The 24,602-nt window shown below is 38.3% G+C and overlaps 3 protein-coding genes across 4 annotated transcripts; 2 read left to right on the top strand and 1 right to left on the bottom strand.

The window, feature by feature from the left end:
• Nucleotides 1-754: 754 nt before the first annotated feature.
• Nucleotides 755-3,374, top strand: LOC103420467 (serine/threonine-protein kinase-like protein At3g51990). Of its 2 annotated transcripts, none has more exons than XM_070824389.1 (2): nucleotides 755-2,448; nucleotides 2,960-3,374. In XM_070824389.1, exon 1 carries the CDS (start codon nucleotides 926-928, stop codon nucleotides 2,420-2,422), a length of 1,497 nt encoding a protein of 498 aa, XP_070680490.1. In that variant the 5' UTR covers nucleotides 755-925; the 3' UTR covers nucleotides 2,423-2,448; nucleotides 2,960-3,374. The 2 variants fall into 2 exon arrangements, with proteins under 2 accessions (XP_070680490.1, XP_070680491.1); XM_070824390.1 differs by having other exon boundaries at nucleotides 755-2,452.
• A 4,038-nt stretch (nucleotides 3,375-7,412) lies between these two features.
• On the bottom strand, nucleotides 7,413-24,105 carry LOC103438530 (protein transport protein SEC31 homolog B-like). Its single transcript, XM_017333400.3, has 22 exons — nucleotides 23,424-24,105; nucleotides 22,620-22,674; nucleotides 22,370-22,492; nucleotides 21,698-21,794; nucleotides 21,578-21,614; nucleotides 21,370-21,475; nucleotides 21,245-21,302; nucleotides 20,119-20,216; nucleotides 19,813-19,932; nucleotides 19,625-19,667; nucleotides 12,904-13,004; nucleotides 12,700-12,827; nucleotides 12,035-12,593; nucleotides 11,786-11,878; nucleotides 11,358-11,543; nucleotides 11,034-11,247; nucleotides 10,692-10,798; nucleotides 10,406-10,579; nucleotides 9,816-9,941; nucleotides 9,456-9,723; nucleotides 8,135-8,373; nucleotides 7,413-8,028 (listed from the first exon to the last, which is right to left on the bottom strand). Exons 1-22 carry the CDS (start codon nucleotides 23,741-23,743, stop codon nucleotides 7,936-7,938), a joined length of 3,345 nt encoding a protein of 1,114 aa, XP_017188889.2. The 5' UTR covers nucleotides 23,744-24,105; the 3' UTR covers nucleotides 7,413-7,935.
• LOC139197297 (uncharacterized) lies at nucleotides 14,681-16,147 on the top strand. Its single transcript, XM_070824388.1, has 2 exons — nucleotides 14,681-15,567; nucleotides 15,888-16,147. Exons 1-2 carry the CDS (start codon nucleotides 14,811-14,813, stop codon nucleotides 15,920-15,922), a joined length of 792 nt encoding a protein of 263 aa, XP_070680489.1. The 5' UTR covers nucleotides 14,681-14,810; the 3' UTR covers nucleotides 15,923-16,147.
• Nucleotides 24,106-24,602: the final 497 nt, after the last annotated feature.

The following is a 24,602-nucleotide window of genomic DNA, read 5'->3' as shown; positions in this document are numbered from 1 at the left end:
ATTCATTTAATTTTCAAGACAATGTGCCAAATTGTGCCATGTGGACAAAATGGTCACTTTCTTTTTTTTTTCTTTTTTTTTTTTGTTTAAACAAAAAAAATGGCTGAAGTAATGAGGACAGTTGGAAATCCAACAGCCCAGATTCTATCACGTTTTAGATAACTTGCAACGCAGGCCTCACGATACTTTTTTGTCTCATGACGGGCCACCCACGAGCATTGTATTGCACGCGTCTGACGTAGAATTTTTTTTGCACATGGCCGAACTCATGCTGGCATCAAATCAAACTCGGGCTAAGAGTTTGGCTAAAATCGCCACCTGGGCTTGTCAGGCAATTGTGAGCCCATGAACTGTCTGACTTTTTGGACTGGGGTGGAGATGGTAGCAATTGAGTAAGAGAAGACTTGCTCACGAGTAACTCCACCCTATTTTGGCAAGAATTGACCCATCAATCGGAGAAAATTTTCATTGTTACCGGAACACGAGTAGTACACTAACTGTTTTTATATAAAATAGTGAAATTTTTTAATATTTTAACTTTTTAAATTTTTAACACACATATCTCACTATTTGTACAATAACATGTGATGTATCACCTCGTATTCCGATCATACTGAAAAATCACTCCATTAATTAGACAAAGACAATTATTCCCTTAATAAATACTAATTTGCCTAGGGCATCAAGAAAACTCAAATTTCAACCATCTTTTGTTTGGGTCAATATAATTGCTTATATACAATAACGACACCGCACAAACAGTTGCAGAACACGACACCAACAAAACCCAATTTTCAACCAACTTTGGTCCTGGAAATTTCATATAATCGAAGTCACGTATATTTCATCACACCAAACTCTCGTCTCTCCCATTCAATCCATCCAGAAAACCAAAACACAGAGTCGAAATCTCGATTTTACTTTAATGGGGTACCTTTCCTGCAGAGCTCAATCAGCCATCTCCGTCGCCAATTCCCAAACCTCATCGTCCAAAACCACCGCCACCGCCACCCCGGAAAACCCCATCAAGATCCAACACTTCGACTACAGTGATCTTGTCGCCGCCACCAATGGCTTCTCCGACCAGAAGCTTTTAGGCAAAGGCAGCCATGGCTACGTTTACAAAGCTGTGCTCCGTGGCCGTCTTGTTGCCGTCAAAAGACCCTCGAGAGCTCACAGCCAGAGACTCCGACCCACCTCGTCTTCTGGGCCGGAGACCGCGAACGAGGTCGACAATGAGCTCGAGATCTTGTCCAAGATTCAGAGTCCGAGGCTGGTCAATCTTTTGGGGTTTTCGAATGATTCGAAAGAAAGGCTTTTGGTGGTGGAGTTCATGAGCAACGGTACGCTGTACGATGTTTTGCATTCGAGTACAAATCGGCCTCCGAATTGGGGTCGTAGGATTAGATTAGCTTTGCAAACATCTAAGGCAATTGACATTTTACATTCATCGAACCCACCTGTAATTCATAGAGATATTAAGTCTGCTAATGTTTTGATTGATCGTAGTTACAATGCCCGGTTGGGGGATTTTGGATTGGCTCTGAGGTACTGCCAGTTCGACGAGTATAGGCTCCGGTCCACCCCGCCGGCGGGGACGATGGGGTACTTGGACCCTTGCTATGTGACCCCCGACAATTTGAGTACTAAAACTGATGTTTTTAGTTTTGGGATTTTGTTGTTGGAGATTATAAGTGGTAGGAAGGCTATTGATGTTGGGCATTCTCCGCCTTCGATCGTTGATTGGGCTATCCCGCTTATAAAGCGAGGGAAGCTGATAACGGTTTATGATCCGCGAATTGTACCTCCTAAAGACCCTGTTGTGAGGAAGCAATTAGCTGTGATTGCAGCCAAGTGTGTGAGGTCTTGTAGGGAGCGTAGGCCATCGATGAAGGAGGTCGTGGTTTGGCTTACTGGGTTGAGTAAACTGGTTCCCCTGCATTCGTGGAATGGTTTTAACAATCCATGTACAATGGTAGAGACCATGGGGCGCCCGGTTGAATCAAGGAATGCACATTTGACTTCGAAGCTAGAGGGTGTTGGAGAAGAGAATTTGGAAGCCCTAGAAGCGAAATTGACTAGGCAAGCGTTGAGGAATTCGCGGCGAGTTTATTCAGATTTGGGGTTTAGCACCAATCTGATGGAGCTTATGGCAGGTACTGATGGGGAGTCGGAGTTCCATGGTAACGCAGATGGAGATAACTCCAGTTCAAAATCGGCGAATCTGGTTTCTAGATTTGGTAGTGCAAGATATATTGGTAGGAGTAATCAATCAACTCCTGGTAATGGGAAAGGAGTCCCTGATTTGATGCAAAATCATTCTTTTGGGAAAAAGTCATTTACATGTTCAAGGAGAGATGATGCAATGCCTCATGTGAGCGGCAATTCTCGTGCAGCTGCTGGTATACAGCTTGCTGCATAAATTTGATTTATGTGAATAGAACGAAGGCATGTAAGCTTTCTTGCTTGCAAATTTTACATTGATGCAGATTTGTTGCTCTCTTATTTGTTCTTGGTTTTGCTTCCTCACGTCTTGTGATTCGTTAATTTGTTAATGTGTTGTTAATTGATCTCCCCAATTGTAAGTTGTTTGATCATTTTTGTTTTTTGTCTTGTAAGTTGTTTAATGTCGACGAATGATATGAAGATTTTTGTAGTCTGAAAGTTCACATATGTCAAATGCCAAGTGATACCGCTTTTGATCTTTGTAGTTCTGCATCTTTGTTACCGCATTGTTCAAATTTCAGGGATCCTTAGGATTTGCCGAGTCAAGAGTAATGTTTTGAAGAACTGTGGCTCGTTGCACTGCATATGCCTTCAAATTTTGTAATGTCTTGTTTATATTCAGATGAACAGAAGAACAGGCAATCTGTTTTTGGTTCAAGTGTGTGTGCATACCACTAGATTTATGTTTAGTTGTGAGCCTCATAGATGTCTATGCGACTTTGTTTTTTGTTAGGCTTTGATTGGTGTCCACGTATTCGATAATTCACTGGATTCAGTGCGTGTCAAAGGAAGCAATGGATACTTTTGTTCAAGTTGAAAGTTGAAGATGTACAAGTCACGAAGAAAACGTCTCTTCTAATCCACACGAAATTGTAGAATGGTATCAATCTACAAGTTTTATTTTTATTTTTATTTTTGACCAAAATTTCCCATGCTTCGAAAATTACTCTCAATTTTTTTTTCTTTCCATATTTTAGTACGTATTCTTGCAACAGAAGCCATGAAAGTGTATAGTGCATCATGATGAAAAGCTTTATGTTATTTTGGCAGAAACGTGCCCTTTTGCTCATCTTTATTGTATTGATTGTTTCCCCGCATCATTGCAATCTCAAACTAATTAAATTATAAACATTTTTACTCATCACTAATCATCATCAATTGGACTCCTCATTTGAAAGTGCTTTTAAAATCGCTGAAAGTGGTGTGGTTTGATGAAAATATTTTTTGAATCAATCTTTAATAAACTGCAAATGAACCCTACAAAAAAAAACACTTGAAGTGCTTCATGGAAGAAACACATAATTGATGCTTCTTGCTCGAAACACTTCAAGTGTTTGTGGAACCCAAGTCATTTTAAAGCATTTCCAAACGAGTCCTAAATAACTATTTTTGTCTGAGTTTCTCCAATCTCTCATTTTTTCTAAATCTTTGACCCGAAGTGTTTGTGGAACCCAAGTCATTTTAAAGCATTTCCAAACGAGTCCTAAATAACTATTTTTGTCTGAGTTTCTCCAATCTCTCATTTTTTCTAAATCTTTGACCCGAAGTAAATACCCATTTGAAAGCACGATTTAAGTTGGATTTTTCCACAATACAAATTCACGTTGCGTAAAAAACGCAGATGTAGCTGGTAGATGCACGACTTAATTCTTCTCTTTGAAGGTATAGATTAATCATGCTTTATTGACTCGTACTTGGATTAAATGAGAAATCGCAAGCACTCGATGATGATACCGTGTACATGTAACATGGTAGACAATTTGTTGCTTCTAGATGGGTTTGACATTAGGTCGACAAGGTAGAATTATTTTCAACCAAGAATATATCGAAGGGCTCAACTTAGATCATTTCACTTTGAATTCTTGTTTGACTCTCTTACAGTATCACACTGTTGCTTTACCCATCATGAAAATGCCTAGTCTTGTCAGTTAATTTTAATCTGTAACAGTCCCTTTACTTTTACTGTTCAATTTCCTAATTTCTACCCCTTTATTGATAGATACCCACCTCATATACTAAATAGCTGGTTTACTAATACGCAATCGGATTAAGAAAAATTAAATTAAGGAGGAGTTGAAATATGGGTGAAGTAAGAATCTGACTTCTCTATTTGAGTAATCCAATTATGAGATTAGGTGAACTCTTCTGATGCCCTAAATGCTAGCAAATGCTCGAATGCATAGTGAAGAGTGCGATTTTGTTTCTTCCCACTCTAATCTCGTGTGGTAAATACGTCATAAATACGTCATAAGTGCTGATAAATCAAATGATCATTGACTTTTCGTAGATAAGTCTCATGTATATAAATCAAAGGCATATTGTATGATTTGTGAATAATGCTAGATATACTACATATGTGAGTAGGGATGGGCACGGTTATGACGGGCGGGTAATCGCGGTTATTTATTCATAACCGTTTATTCTCATACCCGCATAACCGTTTACCTGTTGGGTAATTGTCTAAACAGTTATACTCATATCCATAACCATTTATAAACGGTTAACCATACTCATAACCGTGTACTCATTTAACCGTAACCGTTTAGTACCCGTTTACCCATTTATCATTTTAAACCCGTTTATCCTTTTTTTTTTTTACCATTTACTTCTTTTTCTCCCATCTACGTGTTTTTAACAACTTGAAAATTAAAAAAGAAAAATTTGTCATAATTTTTTTTTCTAACAATTAAACACCGTTATAGGTACATTCATCATACATTTCCGCATTTTAATTTTTTAAGTCCGTATATCATTCCAATAATTGAAATAATAGTTTACAGACAATATTTTTAACTGTTAGCAATGAAGGTAATATAAAATTTGCCAAGTATTATTGGGTTACGAAAACTATTAAAAGACATTATTCTTGAGTTATTTGACTCGGAATGTAAAATATTAACATAATATATATAATGGACCATGAAATTTAAAGTGTTTAAGAAAAATTATATTATATTAGCTATAGAAATCATGCACTATAGTAAATAGCATTTATCTAAGTTTTGTCCGATAGGGAACATGGTTTTTGTTAATTTTACATATATAAAATAAATGGGTAAATGGTTATCCGTTTATAACCGTGGTTAATACTCATAACCGCCAATTTAAATTTCACAAGTAAACGGTTATACCCATAACCGTAACCGTGAAATTTAAATAAGCGGGTAACCGCGGTTATCCATAACTAATGGGTATTTGCCCATCCCTATATATGAGCCACATTAGCTTACTATATTATGTAGCAACCGAAGAATGCTTGTTACCTTAATTACTATGGCTATTATTATTCTACTTTATCTCGCAACATTTTGAGTTCGAACACTCTTTTCCTATGTCTAACATAAAATAAAGTAAAAATATCGTTAGTAATAAAGAAGAGAATGGTCAAAAGAAACTCTTCATTTTGTTGTGAGAAGCTTGTTTTATGACGCATTTTCCGGGAACACGAGTGTTCTGCGGGTCCAAGAAAAGGAGTGGAAAAGTGCACAAACACCAAGTTTAAGAGCACTCGCATGGATTTGTAGCAGCAGCCAAACATTCTCTTTATGTTGTAGGCATGTAGCTGTGGCTATATCTACTGTTTGTTTCCCTTTGGACTGGATAAAACAATCAAGTACAAGACAAACTGAATTTTGAAAGATATCAAAAGATTCCAGAGCACTGCTAGCCTGCTCTCCAAACATGGTTTCAAACTGAATTGTGTTTTTAGCTGTTTGGCAGCAAGCAGAAACAAGCATATTAGGTATCCCTTTGTCAAGGCTTTACAGCTACTTCTTGGCCTCTACTTTTTTGAAATTCTGAAACTCGATAGGCCTTATATCACTGTAGCCTAGCGTGTGGCGCGGTTTTATTTTTTGGCTCAAATTCATTGTTTGGTGATGTTAATCGGAAGAGGATCCTCTCCTGAGCTCAGGATGGGAATCCTCTTGACCAAGAAATCCGGACCGTTCAAATTTAATTTAACGGTTGCAATTATTATAACTTTTAGAGAGACCCCCTGTTTGGAGCCGTTGGATTAAATTTGAACGTTCCTGATTTCGTGGTCAGGAGGATCCTCATCATGAGCTCAGGAGAGGATCCTCTTCCATGTTATTCATACATCAATTTTTATTTCTTACACATCTCTTGTCGATAAATGTTCTTTGATATTCTTCAACTCTTTCGATTCAACGGCTGAAAATTGAGAAAGGTGCGTAGAAAGTAAAAAAGAGTTTCAATAGCAAGCCACTTATTTATAAAGAACTAGGTTCATGTTGTAGTCACTAGTGTAATAATCCATGAGTTTTCCTTCGAAATAAAGGGAGTTTTAAAGAAAAGTCCGCGGTACTGTTTATTTTAACGAAAAATCACATTTTTACACTAAAAAGTCAAACCTAGTACTATTCATTTTACCCTTTATTTTGTCCTTATCATTAAAACTCAAAACTTTCAAGCCATTTTTATTAGTTTTTCTTCGAAATAAAAGTAAGGAGGTGGGTTTCGATTACAAATTGCTAATGTGTTTAATTGTTTGAAAAAGAAAACACAAGTGGAGTCCACAAGATACCAAGAAATATAATCTGCCAAGAAATAGAATGACAGCAAAGGTAAATATAATTCTTGACATATCATATGCGTTTATTAACACCAAAGTAAAGTAAAAGTAAATCTCACGTTGAAAATATAGATTTTATTCTCAATTTCAACCAAGAATCACTACCAAAAGGGGACAAATGAAAACAAAACTTGATTAATTCGAAGTGGTGGATGATTTGGGGACTAAATTGTAAGTGGTGGATAAGTTCGAGGGCTAACTTGTAGGTGCTCCTAAACTTATCCATCACTTTCAAATTACAATTTAGTCCTCCAACTTAGTTTTTAGTTCTTGGGGTGCTTCAACTCGACCACATCTGGTCATGCCACCTTGGTATGGAAATGTGAACATCACATGAACAATGTCTAATACAAATGTAGCATATATATCGATATAATGCCAATCTATCCATACAAATTTGCAGAATGCACATTTACAACTTATCTTCCTCCTCGTAATAAACTCGAAAATAGCATTTACTTAATACATTCAGCATCTAACAATCCGATATGCAACCAAAAAGATAATATCATATATGACCGTTAGACAGCGGAAATCTCTAAAGAGACCAAGTGCACTTACGCTGACATGAATAATAAGAGGCCCCTTCAAATTCATGTGCCCAAACCATACCGAAATCTCAGATTGCAAAAACAGTAACACATAAATGATACACAGCCAGTCATTTTCAACAAAATTGAAGTCGGAATTCTAATTGTGTTCATATAACAAAGACACAAAGGTGGTACAATTTCATGCCTATGACAAAATGGTACCCAGATCACTAGGAAAAGCTCAAAGCAGCTGAGTAAACGTTCTATGAATTTATGTAAAATGTCGAAAGTGATAAAAAAAAAAAAAAAAAATCAATGCTATTTCTAAGCACTACAAAAGTAAAACCGAAAGAGCCACCATGAAGTCCTTTTAATGTGCGGAGAGACTATCTTCACTATTTGCGTTGAAACCCACTATTTGCCTTCCAAGGTAGAATTAATCGAAAGCTAGTCAAATCCCGAAGCCAAAATCTAGATATGCACTTCTTGAATGCATGAAAACAAACCGTCCCGCACTCTTGCAGATCAGGCCATGAAAGATTTCTGGGAACCAAACAATCCGAAACTTGCGTAATAACAGGCTTATAGTCTCACATTTTGCCTTGTCTTGATCATCCTCTTTAGAGTTGCGAGCCAAAAGTTGCACTCATCCCATTCACTAGTGGTAAGAAGCACCTGATATCAAGCAGAAACCAAAGGAGCCCCCATTAAAGCTCATTATTTATGCAATGCAAAAATCAAAAAAAAAGAAAAAAAAAGTTTGAAGTTTTAAAAAACGTACCTGGATTTGCAGGGCAGTACCGAAATCACCATTATCCAATGCCTGGCAAAGCTGAACAAGCTTATCAGCAGCATTTCTAGATATGTCCCCACTGTTGAGTTTGGCAAACAATGCACCTATCTTCCTTGAATTGTCTTCTATTTCACGCTTCTTACCGGGATTTGCACGTGCACCTCCCAACGCCTCCGATGTCTCATTGAAAAGTCTTGTTAATGTTGCGATTACCGATTTTTGATGGGCTGTACCACATTATCCACAAAAAAGGCAAAGATTGTCACACAACCACAGGTTGGAAATTCTATGTGATAAATAGGGAACCACAAATGAAGGAGAATATCTTACAGACTACACACACTCAAGGAAATAGAATTAGCAGTCTCCCAACTGTTGTACTTGTTTAAATACACAATTAACACTAACGTCTAGATGTCAAAATGTCTCATAGACCATATATCCCAGTTCAAGTGTCGGACATTCCATGATACTAACTGCAATACATACACTCAACTAACTGCGGTCTCTACAAATATTTCATTCCCTCTACTTCTTTGGGCCAACAATTGCATGCCAGACAAGAGGACAGCTCAAATAATATGGAGAGTCCATCATTGAGGTCAGGTCGATTTTAATGTTAAAGTAGGGAAACAGCCTACACTATATAATACCTAACAAACATAGAACCTAGGTAGAACTCAATTTTGGACCCTCTATTACATGGTGTTCAGGAACTAAAACAAAAACGGAGACTTCTCTCATCTATAATTGGAGTCAACCGTACAAAACCTCTTCCTTTACCAATCTGAAATTGGACGATATTTTCGTTCCTAGTCATACTTTTGTCAAGTATCTCCTAATTACCTCCACTCATAATACTTGTTGTCTTCATCGTCCAAATGAATATCAATGCAATTTGTCCATAACCACTCTTGCTTGCAGTGATCACAGTGGTCCAACATTCTCATGTCCATTTTTTCCGTGTTTCAAATTTCCAATCATGAGAACTGATGATATCATCGAGACCTCAATAACTTAAAGTTCGGATCTGCATCTTATTATTTAACAAATACTGCAAATCAAAATATTGACAATCCTACCAGCGTATTACTGTTTAATTGCATGTATATCTTTAATAGTCCACCAATTCTACCTAAATTCCTCTGACTTCAAGTTTGAAATTGAGGGAGCTACGACAAGGAGAAAATTACGACATGAAGCTAGCTTCATATTTCAAAATCGGAAAAGTTAAACAGATATAAAGAGCAAAGCAGTTCAGGAGAGAAGTTGGCAAATTTCCACAAGATAAAAGGAAATCTCAAATTACCAGGAACATTGGCTGTATCAACTGTCTGTATGGTGGGCGGTGGAGCTGCCGCTGCCACGGGGGTTCGAGCTGGAGCTTGGTGAGTAGGACTAGGTGGCTGCAGTGAACCCACATGAGGCCCCTGAACAACTCCTGGATTAGTAACGGGCATAAATCCTCTTGGAGGAACAGAAGCAGCTACAACATGTGGTTGATTTACAGGAACAGGAGGGACATGTGATTGAAGAGGAGCAGTTGAACCAGGCCCTGGTTGCATAGGTTGGAAAGTCTGAAACACCAACCAAAAAAAAAAACGTTAGAAAAACAATCATGGTCATGGTTTCTGATATTTAATTTGACATCAAACGAAGATATACGGACAGGATACAACTGAGAACCCAATGTTGGCTGCTGATATTGATCCACATTTTTCAGCACAGGAGGAGTTGAAGGAATGAAAGACCTTACTGCAGGCTGAGAGGAAACAGGAGGTGCAGAAAATTTCTCCTACAAGTACACCATGAAAAGTCCAATGAAGCAGACCCTTGAACATTGAAAAATGTGAGAAGTGACCAGTAACTTCTTAATAACAAAAAGTTCATTCCAACTAGGATTTCACAGCCAAGTGCCATTAACAGCTAAATTTCAGATAATCATTAAATAACACGCACATTTTTGAAGACTAACGAATAATTTTATAATTTTGTAGCATCCTGCAATTTACCCAAAAAAATAAATCCTAATAACCCTTAACCATAGCCGACCCCACTTGGTGGGAAAAGGCTTTGTTGTTGTTGTTGTTGTTGTAACCCTTAACCAGCAAGAATACACACTGGATCTACTTCAAAGAAAGGAATTTCAGTGCACTGATTCCAAGAATATTTTTCCGTGGTATTAGTATGTTATAGCATATTCAGAAAGTAAACAAACTAATAACTCTTTACTAAAGAGGCTAATAAACAACAAATTACCTGTGGAACCTGCGGTGGTTGGTTAGGAAGAAACATATGGGGCTGGGATGCAGGTTGATACGAGGCAGGAGGGCCGTATCCTCCTCTTCCATATGAAGGATTCACAGGTTCTTGGTAGCTCTCACCATAAGGACTTACAGGAACACCTGATTGCAAATGTGATGGCACTGTTTCCTAACCATTTAAAGAGAGAAAATAAAAGTCAATCCACATCGAGAGAACAGATTTGGAAACAAACGACAGAAAAAAATAAAAATAAAACGGCAACGAAAAACTTCATGAACACCTGATAATATGGAGGAGAGGACCCGACAAAACTAGATTGGTCAGCCGTGTATTCAGGCCCACTTGTTGCAGGTTGGTTTCCAAATGTTTCAGTCTTGGTAACTTTCTCTGGTGCAATAACACAACAAATAACATGGGAAGAAAATAAATAATGTAGGTAACAAGAAAGAAGCTTTTGTAATTTTAAGAGCTGTAACCATCGAATTTTGTGTATTGAACTAATTAAAATATTGACCACTCAGTAATCACTTTGATCAGATTAATTGCCATTGATCGAAATTTCCAGCATACAAAAATGCATATATTAAAACGTTACTTCAGTAACTTTTAAAGAAGCACATACCAGGTTCGGTTGAAAGAGAAATACGATCTCTTAAGATAACAAGCTCAGGTGACAACTCATCAGAACCTAATAGTTTTAGGTACTCCAATGCTGTTGTTAGAAGGCCTTGACTAGCTAAAATTTCAGCGTATTTCTCAACAAGTTTGCACAAGGATGCACTAAACCGCTTCTGCCCAGATGCCAAGGCAAGGACAATTGTCTTTTCCATTAATTCCTAAACCAAATAACATAACATATTTAACCTCGTTCTCTCTGAAAAAAAAAAGCATATTTAACCTCATGGCCAAAAAGAACATGACTGGCCTGGTCTAAATGAAAATTTACCTGGAGAAGGTCAACATAGGATCTCCCTTCATGCTCAGTTGTCAGACTTCTTGACCAAATCTCTACAGTTTTATCAATATTTCCCGCACATATATAACAAATAGTTGCCGCCAGAGTATTACCAGCAGCTACAAGTTTGGAAGCAAGTGTATCACAAAGCATGGTCCACTCATCTCTGGACGCAAACTGTCCATTCATGACACATTGAAAAACATAAATCAATTAGTAATTATACAGATTTTAAAGTTGACTTGCTCATGATTTGCTCTTATGATACAGCTATTAAGAGCGCAGTTTAGGGTAAGTCAGAAACACTAATGAGTCAAGTAACCAAAAACACTTCATTTACAACGCATTACTTATCAAAAAATGTAAACAATGACACAATGTATCATGGCATTAACATTTTGAGGAGCTGGGAAACTTACACTACACAGAAGAGCAAGTGTTTCTTTCCAGAATTTTAGGGGCCTGGTGTTGACAAGACTCAAGAGATCGTTGCTCACCATTGCAGAAACAATCTGATTGTAGGAATTAGCCATGTTAAACACAATTATGACACAACTTAAAGACACAGTATAATCAATCTTTCACATCTTTACATCTACATTCATATATTATCAAAATACGAAACAGAAAGTGTTTCGAAGCCTTTTAAGAAAGTGGATTGTAAATACCTTAAGGTAAGGCGAATGGCTCATCTTAAGATACTGATCCCGCGTGCTCTCCCACAACGAAGCACCACCAGCATGAGCAATAACTAAAGCATCAGCCATTTTATTTACTGAAATGCATTTTGCAACAGCACCCTTATAATCTCCTACAACTAAAGCATGTTGAACAGATTCATCAAACGATGGATCAGCACTCTCCTCCTGTCCATCAGGCTCTTGTTCCATTTGTTCCATAACAGGAACTGCATCCCCCTCAGAAAATTTTCCACCAGAGGTTGACACAGGAGTATCAGCTTTAGGACTAGGAAGATTATTAAAGAAATCTTCTCCATTATCAGATGGAAAGATGGTGGCTTCCTTATCATTCCCACGACCCACTTTATCAGTTATTGTATCCTCAAGCCCTAGTGCATTGACTTCCTGTGATAGATCTTCTGGAACATCTTCTTTTGCTTCCTCGGGCATACTGAAACCAAGATGAGTGATCAGCTTCGTCCTTGCAGTCCCATCATCTTCAAACATAACCCTTAATAAGCCCCATGTTTCCTGGTCATCCTCAGATCTGCCGAACAGAATCATGCAAACAGAAGCAGAAGAGAATTAATTTTCAAGAGATATTAACTCTCTCAAAGCTCATAAAAAAAAGTTATTTCTAGTAAGTGACATACTCAGCCTCCTGTGATTTCTTCTCACATAAGGCTCGAAGTAAAGGCCTTTCCCCATTTTGTATAGCAGCTTCAAATTCGGATGAGCGATTCACCAAACTGTGTTCAGTCACCAAGCTGTGTATATAAACCTGGACACAAGGGAGGAAAATGAACTCTAAAATGCATCAGAGCAGAAGACACAGGGAGCATGCCAATAAAGCGTACCTCCGAACCAGCAGAACCATGCTGAAAGGACACAATCTTGCCTCCAAAGCCAAAAGATGCTCCAACTGGGCGCTTATACCATTTTGGAGCTCTCAGAGGTCCTGAAAAGAAAGAATAACAAATGAAAATTTGAAACACCCCAGATCTACTGTTCTGTACAAATTAAACCTATTCCAACCTAAAACCTGCCAAACTTTATTGCTTGCTGTAAGAGATCATCTTTGTAGAAAAAGAAACAAGAAGAAGAAATAGCCAATGAAGTGCTGTTGTTAACAGAGTTCAGCCAACCCAAAAAGAAAATTTAAAATTGTCAATGCAATGATTAAGAAAGTTTGGTATCCAAACTTTTACACTCAAAAACACTTTTTGAGTCCCAAGCTCATAAATCTTGTTACCCATTTTCAAAAACTGTTAAGTCTTAACTACAAACTAACTAAAAAATGCCCACTTTTTTAAAACTCTAAAAGTTAGGCTCTAAGTTTTCAATCCAGCCACTCTCCCTCTCGAATCCTCTCTCCTCTCAGTCCCTTCTCCTTCTCTTTCTGCTCTTTGATTATCATTGGATCTGCAAACAAAGTTTCATACTCTTGCGGATGGGGTTTCTAGTTGCTTTTTCCATTTTCTTGTTCCACTTCTTTCTTTGAAATAATCTTTTTATTATTTTTCCCTTCTTTCTCCTTTTTTCCTTCTTTTCTGTGAACTGTGGTCAGCGGGGATGCAGGAGCTGCCAGCCGGATCGACCGATAAATGATAGGCCAGAGGGATGGGCTCATTCGACTAATTAGTGATCCCTGGCCCTACCTAACAAGGAGATGTCCCTGAAATAGGGGACTCCCATTGCCCTTCGAAAAGGTAAACGTCTTTGATCTGATATCTTCTTTTTATAAAGCAAATCGACTTCGATTCTTGAATAATCCAAATCACTTCTGCTTCTATTGTAACAAAGGATTCCCTTTTTATGTGGAAAAGGCTCGTATCAATAATTATGATTTTACGTATGGACAATTCCTCAATCGCAGCAAAACATTTTCTTTGTGCGGCGGTAAAAAAAAAATATGCTTTTTTGGAGAGAGATACTATTTGTTTCACTCTCTTTGCCCGTCAGACCCGGTTGCTTTTTTTTTTTTTGTCAACTAAAAGCAGCCATGAGTATTGGATGGCTAGTGGAGTTAGGCTAGTCAACTTTCTTTATGTAAATTAGGCAAGTTAGGTAAGTTAGGCAAGTTAGGCAAAGTTAGGTCTTATGTTTTCTTTCTTTCCCTATATATATGTTCATCTTGTAATGAGAAATAATCATCTAATATATCAAGGAATTAGCTCTATTTTGGCATGGTATCAGAGCAATTCTGATCCAAAAAGAGTTTCTATTCTGATTCACTTACTGGCACTACTGCCATCTACCCAATAAGACCTGCTATTCTGCAGGTCTTCTACTTTCATACCAATCCAATCTTACTCTTTTTTCATTTGGCCATATCTACCAACATTATTACCCATATCCAGCTTGTTAGCCATACATATTCCGCTGCATCTTTTCCCATATTCTTCCCATTTGCAGTATCTCTGCAAAACCCAGAAATCTTTCCACACAAAAAAAAAATATACTACCCAATACCCCATAAGCCATACCCGTTGGAATCACCCAACAAATTTACCCATAACCTCTGAGGCAGTAATAATGGGTGACTCCAAGACCACTGTTTCAGCTACTTTTCAGCTACTGTTACTCAAAGTGATATGTCTCTACATATCACCCCAGACAAGTTGGATGGGTCCAACCATTCCTCATGGTCCCAAAGTGTTCGCATCTACATCACTGGCAGAGGTAAATGGTCTTCTGTCAGTGGAACAAAAGTGGCACCAGTAGAAGCTGATGCTTGTATGCTATATGGGAGGAAGAGAATGCCATGGTTCAATCTTGGTTACTCAACTCCATGACCAGAGATGTACGGGCCATTTTTCTCCGACTCTCTACTGCAAAAGATGTTTGGGATGCTGTTACCCAAACTTACTCAATTGAAAAAGATGCATCAAAGTTATACGAACTTCGCCGTCAAGCACTGGCAACTCGCCAAAATGGAGAACCTTTATCTGCATATTATGGTAAACTTCAGCAAACATGGCAAGAAATTGATTTCTTGAGTCCTGGAAAATTGAAGTGCGCTGATGATATTGCTACCCGAGAGACAGAAATTTCGGAAGAAAGATTGTATGATTTTCTAGCTGGTCTTGATCCTGATTTAGATCATGTTCGCAGTCAAGTTTTGACTCAAACAACTCTACATTCTGTTCGTGCTGCTTATGCTCTTGTGAATGCTGAAGCAAGTAGGCAAACCATTATGTTGGTTGGCCCACAAGTGGAAGGATCCGCCATGGTAGTTGCTCCGTCTCGATTTCCCCGTGGAGTCTCCAATTCTCGATTAGGTGGACCCAAAACTACTGATACAAGGAAGTGTACTTATTGTGACAAGGATAAGCATACTAGAGACACTTGCTTCAAGCTGCATGGATATCCTGATTGGTGGGTTCAAAAGAAGGAAAATCAAAAGAAAGGCATTGGTGGATCACAAGCACACCTGACACCAACGCCTTCCATACCTCGGGTGGATCAATCTGCTCACTTAGTTTCTCCTACTACTGCTTCTACTTCCTTAGTCGATGCAGGTAACTTTGGTTTTGCCTTGAACACTACAATTGTTCCTCCCAATAAACCTTGGATCATTGATTCAGGGGCTTCTGACCACATGACCAATAACTCTACATGGTTTGTTTCTCACACTACTCCACCTTTAAATACCGTTAAAGTTGCTAATGGTATTTCTACTCCAGTGCTTGGAGCAGGCTCCATCTCATTAACACCAGGCTTATCTCTCTCATATGTTTTACATGTTCCTAATCTTTCTCACAATTTGCTTTCCATTGGTAAACTTACAAATCAACTAAACTGTCTTGCCATCTTTTCTCCTACCCATTGTTGGTTTCAGAATATTCGAACGAAAGCATTGATTGGTCATGGTAGAGAGAGGGGAGGTCTATACTACTTGGACTTACCACCAGATTTTGAGAAGACAAGTTACAGTTGTCAAGCGGAGGCCAAACAATTTGAAGCTTCTGAAAAAATTTGGTTATGGCACAAAAGATTGGGACACCCTTCCTTTCAGTACCTGCAATATCTATTCCCTTCTTTATTTTCTAAAGTCAAGGTTTCTGATTTCCATTGTGAAACTTGCATTCTTTCTAAAAATCATCGTGTCTCATTTCCTTTAAGTTCCCATAAAAGTAATGCTCCTTTCTCTCTTATTCATTCTGATGTTTGGGGACCATTTCATATTCCTACTTATACTGGTGCTAAATACTTTGTCTCTCATTGATGACTGCACTCGAGTTTCTTGGGTATACTTACTAAAAAATAATAGTGAGGTTATGTCTATTTTTCCAATCTTTCATCAAATGATTCAAACCCAATTTCATGCTAAAATTTAAGTTGTTTGATCTGATAATGGGAAAGAATATTTGAATTATGGACTTGGAACATTTTTTCAACAACACGGTATCATTCATCAAACATCTTGTCCACATACTCCTCAACGGAACGGTATAGCAGAACGTAAAAATCGTCATCTCTTGGATGTGGCTCGCTCTTTATGTTTTGCTATGCACGTTCTTAAACGTTTTTGGGGTGATGCCATTCACACAGCTGTTTTTCTTATCAATCGCATGCCATCACGTGTTCTCCAATTTCAAACACCTATCCAGACCCTTTCCCAATATCATTCTCTTCCTTCACTCCTTCATATTCCTCCAAAAGTGTTTGGTTGTGTCTACTACGTTCACGTACCCATGCAAAATCGTGATAAGTTGGATCCTAGAGCCATCAAATGTGTGTTTATTGGCTATTCTGCTACTCAGAAAGGGTATCGATGTTACTATCCTCCCACTGGGAAATTTTTTGTCTCTATGGATGTTACCTTTAGGGAAAACGAGGCATTTTTTTCAAAAGAAGATTTGGTCACTTCTCTTCAGGGGGAGATATGGAGTAAGGAGGAAAAGAAGTTGCCGCTTGACATTGGTGGTATGCATTTTTCAGATGAACACTTGTCAGATGTCGGTGATGGTGCAAATTTGCCTAATGATGAGGCACAAGGTGAAAAAATATTGAAGGTGTATGAGAGGACAAGAAAAAAGGGAGATAAAGAAAAAAGGGATGATGAAATAGACCACCCACAGACGGATCCCCACATTGACCAACTCTCTGACCAATCAGCTGCTAATAGTACGAATTATCCTGAGGTAACCACTCATTCTCCTTCTCTTCAGCCTACTATATTTGATGAGTCCAATCATGAGATTTCATTAAGTGATGATCCAAATGATTCAAATGAACCACATCATGAGTCTCGGGATTCTCCTTATCCTATTCGAGAAAATCGAGGGATACCCCCTGTTCGTTATAAGAGGTCGCACTTGGTGTGATGGCAAGTGCCTTCGCCCATGAACGGTAGGTCTCGGGTTCGAGACTTGGGAGCAGCCTCTCCATAAAATGGGGGTAAGGCTAACCGACATTCACCTCTCCCAGACCCTGCGTAAAGCGGGAGCCTTGTGCACTGGGTACGACCTTTTACCCCCTGTTCGTTATGGTCATTTTTCTACAAAGGGTATTCAATATCCTATATCTAATTTTGTTTCATCTCATCGCTTGTCAGACTCTTATATATCTTTTGCAAACCAATTGTCATCAGTCTCAGTTCCTAATAAGTTACAGGATGCTCTTAAAGATCCAAAATGGAAAAAGGCTATGATTGAAGAGATGGAAGCACTTCGAAAAAACTCCACTTGGGAACTGGTTGCACTTCCTGAAGGCAAGAAACCTGTTGGGTGTAGATGGGTGTTCACAGTAAAGCATAAAGCTGATGGTTCAGTGGAAAGATACAAGGCTAGACTGGTAGCCAAAGGTTATCCTCAAACCTATGACATTGATTATCAGGAGACATTTGCTCCGGTAGCAAAGATCAACACTATCAGGGTTCTTATGTCATTGGCAGCAAATCTAGGGTGGCCTCTACGACAGTTTGATGTAAAAAATGCATTTTTACATGGAGACTTGGATGAAGAGGTATACATGGATCTTCCTCCAGGATTCACTACCACTTGCGATATTGGCAAAGTATGCAGGTTAAGAAAGTCCTTGTATGGATTGAAACAATCACCAAGGGCATGGTTTGGCAGGTTCGCTCAATCAATAAGAAGTTATGGGTTCAAGCAAACTCAAGCTGACCATACCCTATTTCTTAAGCATGATAGAGGTAAACTTACTGCCTTAATTGTTTATGTGGATGATATGGTGGTTACAGGTAATGATGTCGAGGAAATTCAAAAACTTCAAAAGTATCTAGCCAAGGAATTTGAAATGAAGGACTTGGGTACTCTGAAATATTTCTTGGGTATTGAAGTTGCAAGATCAAAGCATGGCATTTTTCTTTCTCAAAAGAAATATGTTATAGACTTATTAACTGAGACTGGGATGTTAGCTTGTAAACCTGCAGACACACCAATTGAGCAAAACCATAGATTGGGAGACTATCATGATCAAGTTCCGGCTAACAAGGAAAGGTACCAAAGATTAGTTGGGAGGTTGATTTATTTGTCTCATACACGACCTGACATAGCCTATGCTGTAAGTGTAGTGAGTCAATTTATGCACAGGCCAAGTGAAGCCCACATGGATGATGTACAACGCATTCTCAGGTATTTGAAGTCTGCCCCTGGAAAAGGCTTGATGTTTTCCAATCATGGACATCAAGAAGTTGAAGGGTACACTGATGCAGATTGGGCTGGGTCAGTAACTGATCGCAGATCGACTTCTGGATACTTTACATTTGTTGGAGGAAATCTAGTTACTTGGCGCAGTAAGAAGCAACATGTAGTGGCTAGATCCAGTGCCGAAGCTGAATTTAGAGGTATGGCACATGGTGTGCAAGAATTGTTATGGCTCAGGACTTTGTTGAGAGAATTAGGTTTTAATTCTGCAAAGCCATCAAAACTTTATTGTGATAACAAAGCTGCCATTAGCATTGCTCATAATCCAGTTCAACATGATCGTACTAAACATGTTGAAGTGGATAGGCACTTAATAAAGGTTGGTTGATGGTACCATTAACTTGCCTTATGTGAAGAGTGATGACCAGCTAGCAGATATTTTAACAAAGGCAGTGTCAAGTAGGATTTTCCATCTTTCACCCAGCAAGTTGGGCATTCGAGATATTTACGCACCAACTTGAGGGGGAGTATCAACTAAAAGCAACTATGAGTATTGAATGGCTAGTGGAATTAGGCTAGTCAACTTTCTTTATGTAAATTAGGCAAGTTAGGTAAGTTAGGCAAGTTAGGCAAGTTAGGTCTTATGTCTTCTTTCTTTCCCTATATATATGTTCATCTTGTAATGAGAAATAATCATCTAATATATCAAGGAATTAGCTCTATTTTGGCATTTTTCCTCAATATTTAACATTTAAAATAGGTTTTTTAAGCTAAAGATTTACAAACAAAAGGTTTCAAGTTCCATACCAAACGACCATTTTAATTAACAAAATCTAGTATTTGAAAACTTGGGTTTTTAAAGAAGGATCATAGTTTTTTCAAGTTTTTTAAATAAGACACCAAAAGGGCCCTTAATTTTTTTTTAAATAAGTTACCATGCAATGGCTAATTAATTGTGCATTACCTGCACCAAAAGCACTTTCCCCAACTCCATATCTGCTGCAACCCTGTGAGAAAAATAAAAATAAAAGAATAGAAGAGATTTAAAACATGGTAAGTTCATGAAGTAACATAGACACAAGCGCGCGCACATATATTTATGCAGTTCATAAAATAACAGTAAATTCCAATATGATAAGAACCTCACTATACCTCAATATTATAAATTCCAATTTTTCCATCAAATGAAGATGCCGCAATCACTCCAGGTACTTTTGGATACCAATGCACATCAAAATTCCAATTGGTGCCTGCCGGCAATTCACATACAATCTGAACCAATATATAAGAAAAAACAACCCTACAGTCAGACAAACGATAGTGCACTTCAACTGAAACCAAAAATACAGAAGAGGATAGTGCACCTCACGGAAACCAAAAGTACGGAAGAGATTTAAAGTGTAGGAAAGGTGCAGAACAAAAATATTGGCCTCCTTGAAGAGCAGGTAAAAACCATACCTCTGCAGAAACTGTGTCCCAGCAAATAGTTCTATTATCCTTGGCACATGTAAGCAGATAAGAGCTGTCATTCGGACACCAAGACATTGCAATTACACCTGGGATAAGATGTGTGTGTAACAGAATCGTAAGCATATCCAAATAACTTCTGATCAAAATAATATCAGTAATAGCACTTTCAAGTTCCAAAAATAATTGAATGCAAGTTCAAACACATGGATCACGAGTTGACACAACAATTCCTAAAAGCAGAAATAGAAACATAATGGGGAAACTTGTGTACTATTTAAGAAAGCCTCAAAGCCTTAACCTAAAAAAGCCACTAATCAAGTACAATCACGCACATAAAGCATGATATCCGAGTGGCCATTGAAAATCTTGGCGCTCTCTCGCACCCCCACTTTCACAATTAGTGACCGTGAATGGATCTTGTTTACTAAAGTAAAAGACAACCCAAGTAGACTAGCAGTTTGAGGCTCTAATTAAATGAACAATACGTGGCAAGCCCTTAATTTCATATATCCTTCCAGGTTCATAAGACTTATTATCCACTTCATATTTGAATGCAATTTGATTTCAAACCACATTGGGAAGGACTATACAAAAATCTCATAGCATATCATGTTGTAGAGAAGGATATTTGAACAGCTCTTCTCTGACCTGTTCCTATACCCAGTAATTTTTTTTTTTTTTTTGGAGAAGAAACGATAACAATTTATTAAAACAATAACACGAATTACAAAATAGTGGATAAGAAATCCACCATCTAGCAAAACTAGCTAAGAGCTCTCAAGTAGATCTATTTACAAGTAACAGAACCTCAACCAAAATCATTTCACAGCTGCTAACACATCCCACACTATATGAGAAAGAGAATAATCCCTGAACTCATTCGAAACTGATGCCCAGAGGGATGCCTAGTATCTTACTCTACCCCATAGTTCTGCTACCCCACTCCATTATAATGGAAATTAGCACTAGAGTAAAAATAGATTTATGAAACCCAAAGCAAAAACTGCTCCCAAACAAAAAGAAAGGAAACAAAGACTCGTTAACAGGCATTCTAGGATTCATACAGCCGATCCCACTTAGTGGGAAAAGGCTTTGTTGTTGTTGTTGTTGTTACCTTTTGTGTGCCCGACAAACTCTTTAACTGGTGACATTATATTACGCATATCCCACAGCTGCATGAACATAAATGTTAAAATGTTTGACCACTAAACAAATAGAATATTACTTCAATACCATTACCCTCAGAGACGGTGAACCATCTTCATCTGAAGCAACAACTAGCTGAGTGGCAATATCAGGATTCCACTGCAAAACGGAGCACCGTCTTCTAACTGAATCTGTAAAACTGCCGGTCAACCAATGTCAAGTTAGGTAATGGAAATGACCAATCCCAATAATCGTTGAGATTTTAATATAATAGATTCACAGTAGAATATAATCAAATCACCTTATCACTGGCTTTTGCTTTTTCAGGTCCCATATCACTGAAAAATTCAAAATATTAAATTCTCACGCTAAATAAAACTACTAGACAAGAAGTACCTAAAGAGAAAAGTATATTTCTCACCAGTTGTCCCATTTAATGAAGTGGATGCTAATATATGTTGGACCTTGCTATTCCAAGATAAAAATGAAACCTCACCCTGGGCGGCAGAACCACTACCCTGCATAAAGATATCACACTTTGGATCAGATGATGTCCAGATTGCTTTTAATATATTCATAACTATAACAAAATCAAGAGAGAAAAATCATTTCATGCAAAGACGGAGACAGAAAGCGATCTAATTATAGACTTTCTCTCATAAAATAAGGAATACGGTCAAAATCAACATTGGCGTCCACAGGTGATGAGAATAATTTGAAGAAAGGGACCTCTCATCCTTTCCAATTGTCCACCTCTTTATGTTTATTATGATTGTATATTGATTGTATATTGATTACTACATCTACAATTGATTACTGTAAAAACTAGTAGTCTTATTTCTTTTGCTACCTTTGGGTAACAAAACTATAAACATCTTTAATGATGTCTAACTATTGTACTCTACAAGTGCATTTCAGGTAGACTGTAAGGTGAAGTATGACAACCAAATCAAAGGCTCTAAGGCCAGAATAAACTAAAAATCTGTGTGGCCAAATAGAACCACACCAAAAATTGAGGATAAGGAATATAATACCAACTACAGAGAAAGAGTTTGCAATACTTCAGATAAACTGACAACTAATTAGCACAAACCTTGAGAGGTGGAAAGTGAGATGGTTCTGCAGGATTGGTCATGTCCCATATGCAAATTTCACCATCATCAGCCCCAGATGCAAGCAAATTGGGTGCAATTGCATTAAATTCAAGACCACGAACCTGGAATAAAATAACAAGAATCAAGGTTTAGAGTTTGAAAAAAAAAAAGACCCTACGTAGTGATCATATGTCCTAGCATTGTAAGAATCACCAAAAAGACATGCATCTGAAAATGAAGAATACTTACAGGGCCTTTATGTCTTGTGAGATGTCCAACTGAAGCACTTACACCTGCCTCGGGACTAAGGATATGAAAGAATAAAAAATAAGGCCTTTCCCAAGCACACCAAAAAATGCTTTCTGAAATACAAAAATAATTCCACAAAACCAGAAGGCATGTAGTTCCACGCATAATTTTGTAAGGGAAAGATCAAATCTAACTAAAATTAGCAGGAGGCTCAGATTATTGCACTACTAACAAATACACTGAAAATATAAGCCAAATGCAAAATTTTCAAGTAAACATACACATTACCAAAGAACCTAAACCACAAAATAACATAATGAACTGAAAATGTTCAAAGGCGTTCTGTCAGAGAATACGCCCAAGATTTCATCTTCACGATAGAATTCATGAAAATCCCATTTCACATTATCTACATATTCAGACTTCCAGCAACCAAGAAAATTCCAACATATCATTTCACTCCCAAAAAATGAAAATAAAATAAAAAGGGAACTGGGCATATAATCACAGCTTAAGATAAGATCTAATCACTCACACTACAACAATAAACCGCAATATCAGCTAACTTTAACCCCATTTCCCTTCACCCCAAAAAGACCACTCACTCAGATCAAAGTCAAGCACCAAGAAACTACAGAATTAGCAAAACTTTCCACTTTCCCACATTGTTCCAACACCCAAACGAAAACCCACATTCCAAATCCACACAGATAATCCGAACTTTACAAGCAAAACTCAATTCATTTCGATTCAATTCAATCCCAATCGAAACGAAAAGCAAATGGCAAATTCAAATCCAATTACCGGATCAGAGTCTGTGGGTTCCAGATATCAATAGTGCCATCAACGAGTCCACCAGCAATGAGCCCAAGCCCGAATTCTTGAGACCCCGATCCAGTGGGTTTGGCCCACGACAACCTGTTGAATCTCTCAGAGCTCGTCGACTCGCCCACTACCGGGAGATCACGATCTTCTGACTGTAAATCAAGCTTGAAGATCTCAATGTTGGCGGAGGAGCTGAAGGACAGATCCACTGCTCCGGCCATCGTCCCTGCCGCCATGTACGGCGCGTCCGGAGCAAACGCCACGCAGGCCGATCGATTCACCCCCTTTACGCACGCCATGGCTCGAAAACTGAGCGAACCCCAACCCCAACTCAATCTTTATTGGAATCGGAAGAATTGGGGGAACGGATCTGAGAGAAGAATTGGGGCAATTTTGTATCTCCGTCTGCGAATTTCTCGAATTTTTAGGGTTTGGTTTTGAATGTGATCTCTGTGTGTGCACTTTGGCTTCCGAGGCCTCCCTCTCTCTCCTCTCTCCGTCTTTGATATTTGGCAATCGTTGGAGTTACGAGATGGTGTGCGAGAGCTGTTGTAGCGGGTTTGGGATACTTGATCCTCTGCGGTCGGGTGCACTGTGGGTGTTTCGGTGTTTGCGCTGTGGATGGTTGTACGGCGTGATCTGATGCGTTTTGTAGGGGAATGATTTAGGAGGTGAGGGGAATGTGTGGATGTAGAGGATGATTTTGGAGGAATTACACTGTTTTTTGTAAGCACTTCCACTTAGATGATGACAAGTGTAATGCTAGGCATTCTCCGATTTTGTTCTCTTTTTGGGGACCAAGGGTGATTTTGGGCCATAAGTAGAACCTGTTTGGACAAAGTTTTGGGCCTATATTTTGCGGGTGATGAATAATAGCCGGCCCAAAACTATCGATGCTGTTTTTGTTTGAGTGAAATGACCTCAATAATTTCAAGTCATTTGTAGTTGGATATCCCTAGCTTACAAGGATATATACACAAACTCGAACATAAAACGTCTCATAAGTGAAAAAGAATATACTTAGACAGTAGAAAATTTAGAAATCATTGCTACTCTTTTTACCAACTGATGAGTACACGAAAATTAAATAGTGTATGTATACACTATTTTGCTTAATCGTGTTTTTTTTCTCCAAAAAGGAGGATAACTGGTGACGCA

The sequence above is a fragment of the Malus domestica genome, chromosome 07 (assembly GCF_042453785.1).
Source record: "Malus domestica chromosome 07, GDT2T_hap1".
In the NCBI taxonomy this organism is placed as follows: Eukaryota; Viridiplantae; Streptophyta; class Magnoliopsida; order Rosales; family Rosaceae; genus Malus; species Malus domestica.
The sequence above is the reverse complement of the archived record's forward strand: the minus strand, read 5'-3'. Positions and strand labels throughout refer to the sequence as shown.

Excerpts from the sequence above, each read along its gene's own strand:
- LOC103420467 (XM_070824389.1), top strand. The coding sequence starts at position 926 with ATGGGGTACCTTTCCTGCAGAGCTCAATCAGCCATCTCCGTCGCCAAT.
- LOC139197297 (XM_070824388.1), top strand. The coding sequence starts at position 14,811 with ATGGTTCAATCTTGGTTACTCAACTCCATGACCAGAGATGTACGGGCC. Across the intron at positions 15,568-15,887 it reads TACTTCCTTAGTCGATGCAG|AATATTCGAACGAAAGCATT; the intron begins GTAACTTTGGTT and ends TGTTGGTTTCAG.
- LOC103438530 (XM_017333400.3), bottom strand. The coding sequence starts at position 23,743 with ATGGCGTGCGTAAAGGGGGTGAATCGATCGGCCTGCGTGGCGTTTGCT. Across the intron at positions 21,615-21,697 it reads TTCATTAAATGGGACAACTG|TGATATGGGACCTGAAAAAG; the intron begins GTGAGAAATATA and ends TGAATTTTTCAG. Across the intron at positions 11,544-11,785 it reads CACTTGCTCTTCTGTGTAGT|TTTGCGTCCAGAGATGAGTG; the intron begins GTAAGTTTCCCA and ends ATGAATGGACAG.